Source organism: Vigna radiata, chromosome 5 (genome assembly GCF_000741045.1).
Source record: "Vigna radiata var. radiata cultivar VC1973A chromosome 5, Vradiata_ver6, whole genome shotgun sequence".
Taxonomy (NCBI): domain Eukaryota; kingdom Viridiplantae; phylum Streptophyta; class Magnoliopsida; order Fabales; family Fabaceae; genus Vigna; species Vigna radiata.
In genome coordinates, this window is record NC_028355.1 from 18,032,175 (window position 1) to 18,039,450 (window position 7,276).

General features: G+C 28.8%; 1 protein-coding gene across 2 annotated transcripts; it reads right to left on the reverse strand.

Annotated features, from left to right (window-relative positions):
- Window positions 1–204: 204 nt before the first annotated feature.
- Window positions 205–1,443, reverse strand: LOC106761729 (probable 2-oxoglutarate-dependent dioxygenase AOP1). 2 transcript variants are annotated; one of them, XM_014645299.2, is made up of 2 exons: window positions 1,023–1,443; window positions 205–891 (listed from the first exon to the last, which is right to left on the reverse strand). In XM_014645299.2, the coding sequence occupies exons 1-2, from the start codon at window positions 1,400–1,402 to the stop codon at window positions 321–323; spliced, it is 951 nt and encodes a 316-aa protein (XP_014500785.1). In that variant the 5' UTR covers window positions 1,403–1,443; the 3' UTR covers window positions 205–320. The 2 variants fall into 2 exon arrangements, with proteins under 2 accessions (XP_014500785.1, XP_014500786.2); XM_014645300.2 differs by having other exon boundaries at window positions 205–897.
- Between the last annotated feature and the right edge of the window lie 5,833 nt (window positions 1,444–7,276).

Below are 7,276 nucleotides of genomic sequence, written 5' to 3' on the forward strand. Positions count from 1 at the left end.
TAAGGATAATGATATCTTAATAACTCGTTTTTAACAATTTTTTGACAACAGGACACGTGTCTCTATTTTATTGGTCTGTTTGAATTTATTTTAAAAAAAATATTTGAAATGGACCAATCACAAAGTATCACGTATGCATTGTAAAAAAAGTTGTCAAAAAAAAGTTGTTAAAAAAACTTTTTTCAATAAATAATGTGCAATGAATAATGTGCAATGTGAAAAGTTTTATTAATGTAAAAGTCGTCCCTCTAATTATTGTGCATTACATATAGAAGGAGATATATGTAGCAATGTCTTGTTCCTGTTTATAAATATCGGTTTCAAATACTTGAGAAGACTTCAAGAGCTTCCATGGGATTTGAAACAAAGTAGTTGAAATACTCACCATAATTGAATGGACGATAACGTAAGGGATGAATCTGATTGTCCACCAACTCATCGGGAACCTCGATTTTCATCTCTTCCTTTGGGTTTGCAAAAAGTCCAAATGAGTATCTCTCTTTCACTCCTCTCAACGCCACTCTGTGTGTCACTGCATGAAGTCTCCCATTGCTCCATGCCTTTAGTATATCACCAACAAGGACCACAAATCCATCATGGGGTATCTCTAATTCAATCCATTTCTCTGTTTTGGATAATACATGAAGTCCTTGAACATCTTTCTGGCATAAAATCGTTAAAGAACTGCTGTCTGTGTGAGGTGGAAGACAAGTTTCACATTCATTGTTGCTTTCAGAAACTTTGTACTTGATCAATCGTGAATAGCTAGACTTTTTCATGTTTTCAGCATCTGAAATGTAATGTTCGGGAAGACCATAACCTTCCACTACCATTTTCAATACAAGGAAACTTAGCTCTACCATCTTCAAGCTCATTGTCTTTAGTGTCTCACTGCAACTCCAAAAGGAAAATATACACAAGTCATTCAATATATTGATACTTTAAGAAACTAAATGAACATCAAAACAATAACAATGAGTGGGAGAAAGAAGAAAGCAGAAGAGAATAGAAGTTGTAAGTACCAGAAAGGTGGGTTTCCTTGTGGCCACATCAGGTTAGTGAAGGCTTCAGCCTTATCTGAGAGAGGAATATCATCAATGCCAAAGCTTTCACAGAGGGGAATGACAGAGTTCTTGCCATTGTAGTTCCTATAAGGCCTTGGAGTTACGTATTTCTGTTTCGTTTCTTCAGGCAAATCAAACAAAGCTTTCATGTGATGAAACATTTCTTCACAAACACTCTTGGGGATGATCTCATCACACTTTAAGATGAAGCAACCGTGATTCTCACACGCTTCTCTCACCTTCTTGCTCATTTCTTTCCACTCCTCACTTCCTTCTTCCAATCTCATCCCACCCTTGCAGAAATCAAACCATGGAATCGCCATATTCTCACTTTCCATTTCACTCTATCTGTGGCTTCTCTTCTTACACCTACTTCTATCTCCATATATATAGAGTTTGTCATACAAGGATATCAACTAGTAGTATGAGCTAGTTTAAATACTATACATGTATTTTCTCTTTATTAATGCCAATTTCAAGTCAAATTAACATTAAAAAATCACGATATAAACATATTTAACATATTAATAATTAGTTCTAAAGTACATTTATTTTTGCATAATATCAAAAAAAAAAAACACTGATTATTTGATTCTATGAGCTCAAGGATCAAACCAACGTTCAAATGCAGATAAAAGCTTATATAAAATAATCAAATGGATGTTTAACTGGTTGAATGTGTACTCAAGTGATGAACCAAAAACTACATCCAAAATGTGGTGGCAAAATTTGTTGACTAAGCGAATGTGCCACGAAACAACTTTAAAGTCAAACAACTATAGAAATAGATTTCGTTTTAATAATTTATCATAGCGTGAGGCTTAATTAATGCATAATATTAATTAATTATATGAAGAATTAATACTTAATAATTTTTTGTAAACTTCATTTAGAGGAGTTGCTATAAAATAATAATAGTAGGATCTTATAAGGAAGATGGATTAAATGAACTTACAAAATAATTAAGATTCCCTGTATATTATTGAATTAAGCCAGTTTATTTTATTCGTTTTTTTTCAGACACATAACGTTTAGAAAACACATCTTTAATGAGAAATTTTCATTTGATAATAAAGATACTTAGTAATTTTATATGAAATGATACTCTTACCTTTCTTTTGAAACTTGGTTAATTTTTTTCTTTTGTCTTTTATTTTCGAAAGTGATGAAAATGATGGTGCTTGCTTGGGAAGGTTGCATTAAATAAGATAGAGAGAAGTTGGGCATATCTGTAGTTATGTGTATATTATCAATGAACAGCTCATGCCAGATATGAGGAAGCTGAAGTCAAAAGTAGTTGCATTGTTTATCTTCATATGTTTCTTACTCAGTTAAAGCAAGACATTGTTTGTCCTTCTTTAGTTGTCAAAAGGTAAAACTTCAACATTAAGAGTCTAATCTAAACGATGGATTTCAAGCTCCGTGTTGATCATGGAACAGTGTAATTCTACACAACTGTTAATTTGTGTCACATTTGGAAATGTGTAGAATCATTTAACTGATATTGTCTTCTTTTCTGTCTGTTTTTCTTCCAAGACAGTTAGAAGAGATAGATATTGAGATGGAGAACACAGACATTGATGCAATGGTTGTCTGCGGCAAAAAGGACAACAGGTGGAACAAGGGTCACGTAATTTAAGTATATTTGTTTGTGATATTAATAGCTGCCTTGTCATCCAATAGGTCACAACAAGGACATGGTTCTACAGTGTTCCAAAATAACACAACCATATGCTCCTTGTTGTGAGTATGTGTCTGTTTCTCTTTGCTGGGAGAGATTGTACCAAAGATGAAGAGTTCTGAAATGGGGACCAGGTGTTTATACATTATCATGCCTTACCTGTTGTCACTACCTGTTTCCACTTTAAAAGTTTGATCTTTATTACAAATGTTACGTTGTAGTATCTTTCTCTAGGGCTAGGTTGATCAAACTCTGTTACTTTATAGGGTGGTGAAGTGATAGCAGGAAGAAAATAAGTAAAAGACAAGAGTCAGATACCTATATTCCAAAATTTCATGTTACTAATAACTTGGATGGTTCTGTCTAGCAGTCTTATAAAGAAACAAGAGCATGTTTATCATGAAATTAATGCTGAAAATTTGGGCATGGTGGGTTGAAAATGTTGGTTTGCAAGTTGGTGATGACTTGGAATTGAAACTGACAGCCGCTTATATATATATATATATATATATATATATATATATATATATATATATATATATATAGGAGTTTAAGTTTTACAGACATATTCTAATTTCCATTATTAGCCACAAAGATGTCAAATTTAGGTGTCTGAATTATGGTAAAGTTTCTTGCAATAAATGGAAACTGGAAAATCCTTGTATTAATAGCACGTCTTCATTTGGTAATGAAAACCATCTGTCAGAAACGTGTGAAGACATGGATCAATATAAGATTAAAACGAATAAGCGCGTATATAATGCAAATTATCAAATATTATGCAAAACATAAATTATATTGTTATACATTTGTTAAATAATAATTTCAGATCATTAATATTTATATTTAAATGATCCACACTTTAATATATTTTAAGAATAGGTTATATATTTATGATTTTAATCAAGTATTATGATTACTATTGGGATTAATTTTCCCATTTAAGTAGTGTGGAACAATGAATCATAATATTATTAGGATTATAACTTTAATTTTTAAATAGTGTAGAACAATTGAATATATATCTCTACCAAAGATTAAGAAAAATTTTTGAAATCTCTTTTCGTTCTAATATTGTTAGGGTCGGTCATTTTTGAAATATTATTTATTTTATAATTGAATGACACTATTATTTTAAGATAATCACAACAAATATAAATTTCGTATATATGATTCATGTAATATGAACTTTCAATGTAAATGGGAGTTTTAAAAAATAAATTAGTCGAGAGATATTAAATTATGTAATATTGTGTAACTAATTATAGATGTAATTTTATTGATTTTATATACAATATTTTTACTAGATTCTTAATTTGTGTATCTCTTGAATGTTAATCTTCATTTTAGAAAGTTTTCGTTAACAAATTGAATTTTCTATATTCGTTGGGATGAAATCAATATCTTAGTACAACTTTAACTAACATAAATTCCCCAACTTTACTTATATATCTTTTATATGTGTAAGCAATGATGGTGGGCGTTGATTCTTACAAATTATATTTAGTTATGTATTTAAACCTTTTCCTAGATAAAATCAATTTTCATTTGTTTAAATACTTCCTTTCATGTATATGCGTCAATATTTTGTTTACAAGACAATCCATCTATAAGTCCAAACTCAATATTCTGATATGATAAAATTAGTGTGACGTTCTTAATTTAAAGTCACAACAAGCAACAATATCATGCCCCAAGTGGTCCATTCCTAATAATAATAACAATAATCACATTTTGAGTTAGTTATTTATAGGAGGACTTCAACCACAGATAGAAATGAATATGTATAATGGGGAGTTTTATTAATGATATTAATTAATGTAATTATTGTGCATTATTATCTTAAAGGTATAATGTAAACATTTTATTTAACTTATTATTCCAATTGTAGGATATATAATAATTAATCTTTTGCTTAAGTAGTAATTTAAATTTTTTTAGTCTAAGGTAATAAACATATATATAAAAATTAATTAACAATTACAAATGTTTTAAAAAGATGACTTCATTGATTAATATAGTACTTCAATTAGTAAACATACCTAAACTAATAATTAGCGGAAAGAATGAGAGGCGGTAAATCATAGCTGCAAACAACATTTTGTCCTCGCCCTGAAAGGAAGATTAGGGCAAAAGGTTTTGTTGAAGGAAAATGGCAATAAAAAGATAAGTGATGATTTTACTCAATTTAATTTTAGAAAAAATAATTAAATTATTTACAGATACTTACCCTATAAGTTTTATTTTCGTTGCTATAATATGCTAAACAATGCCGACTTATATGTAATTGATACAAATTTTTATAGTTGGTATTAATCAAATTTTATGCTAAACATATATATTAAAAATTACTTTTTTTTTGCTTCTATTTGTATTTTTTAAATCATACACTTAGGTCATCATTTTAAGCTTAAAATCCCAAGGTTTTGAAATATCTAAAAATAATGTAATTTTATGATATTTTTTTTTTAATATACACAATACTTTTTTAAACGCTTTCAAGATATTAACACCGCTATTATAACTTTGTTTTTTTTTCTTTTTCTACATAAAACAAACAAACAATTAAAAGAACATCTTACAAACTATACCATTTTCCTAAATGAAGTTGTCACCGTGTTTGTTAGCCACTTCGGGTAAAAACAATCGACAAAGTCACATGCTACAAGATTATTAATATAGGTACACCTGGACAATTGACACAGGCATTATGATATTTTTGATAACTTTTTTTAACATTTTTTTATAATAAATTATGTATCACTATTTTATTAATTCGTATATTTAAAACAGACCAATAACAAACTGTAATATAAATGATTGTAAAAAAATTGTCAAAAAGAAATTATTAAAAATACACTTTTCTTTAGCACAATGAACTAGTTTGTTGTTAATGAGACAAACATGTCATTTTAGTGATGTCACTATATATATTAAGTTGTTCACGAGTCACAAATGAATGGAAATGTAAAATTAAATTTTGAAACATTTTTTTTTACTCGAAAGAATATTTTTTTTAATCATCAAATATTAATTGTTAGTATTATGTTAATAAGAAATTTAAACTCATAATTTCTCTCATTCTTTGAATGTTGTCATAAAGTAAATTTTATAACTCTTTCAGTATTAATAGGAAAAATTAAACGTATTACGTCTCTCATGGAGGCAATTCCTATTTGTCCTTGTCAAAATAGGAAGAATGTATGCAAATGTCTTACATAAGAAGGTGTGTAGAATGGTTTAACTGATTTGTTTTTGCTACCTTAGTCTATTTTCTATTTGAATGAATGCTTAGTTAGTTTCTTCACCTTGAGTGTCTTACCATGTTGGAAGAGATAGGGACAGAGAAGGAAAAGAGAAGACATATAGACACTGACGAGCATTTGGTGTCCGGTTTCCAAAAGCATTATAGGTTGTAATATTTCTGCCTTGTCCTTCAAGTTCTCACAAAACAAAGGCTTGCATTTTCAGTAATGTTCAAAAATAACACAACCATGTGCTCTTTTGTAGTGAGAATCTGTCTCTGGTCCCTTTTGTTGTTGGAATATTGATAAATATGATAAATGCACAAGAGTTTCTACCAAGTTGAAGACTTCGATATCGGGAACACACATTCTCAATAGCTGTCATCTCATCTTGTTCATTTTCCCAGAAAGCTTGGTTGGTTTTCAAATTACTTTATGTGTTGTTTAAAGAAACAGGCAAATTGATCGTGATTACTATAATGAATTAAAAGAAAACCATCAAATCCCTAAACAAGCAATATAGGTCATTAAATGTTGGCATTACCAAATTGTATTTGAAACTGACATCCCCTTATATATAGCAGTTTATGTTTTTTGGAAGACACACTTAATCTCATCTTCTTATGACATCTTGTATTTGAACCTTATGTATGTCTTTAACGTTAATTTTTGTTTTACCCAAGTTTTCGTTTACAAATTGAATTATCTATGTACTCACTGGGAAATTTATGGAAGAAATCAATAGCTTAGTGTACAACTTTAACCAACATAAACATCATTTTTTCATACGTTTAGAACTTCCATTTATGTATATATAGTAGTGTTTTGATTATTAGACAAATTGGGATTTCGAACGCATAGATGTATTTATCAATCCTGATTTAAGGAATATATTTGTTGTAAAGAAAATTGTAATAGACAATTATTATTAATATTAAGAGTAATATATATTTTTTTTATTATTTTAAGTTGCTTGCGTCGTTATTAATCTTTCTCTTTTTCTAATAAGTCATAATTTTTTTATCTTACAAATTAATCAGTCAGATGTGAATATAAATATTTTAATTTCTGATTATTTACTTTAGAGACTCAAAATATAAAACCTGGTTATGAATAAAAAGTTGAATAATTTATCGTGAATTAGAAAATTTATTTGATGTTAAATAGATTTTCTATTCAAAGTGGATCAAGGAAGTAATTGTGTGACTGAAAAACGATTTAGAAATTTCCTATTCTATATATGGTTAGTATAATTTGAATATTCATATAGTTTCAGAAATTTAGTT

Bases quoted from the DNA above. Each gene is read 5' to 3' on its own strand.
- LOC106761729 (XM_014645300.2), bottom strand. From the start codon at position 1,402: ATGGAAAGTGAGAATATGGCGATTCCATGGTTTGATTTCTGCAAGGGT. The intron at 898-1,022 runs GTACTTACAACT...TTCCTTTTGGAG, and splicing joins CAAGGAAACCCACCTTTCTG to TTGCAGTGAGACACTAAAGA.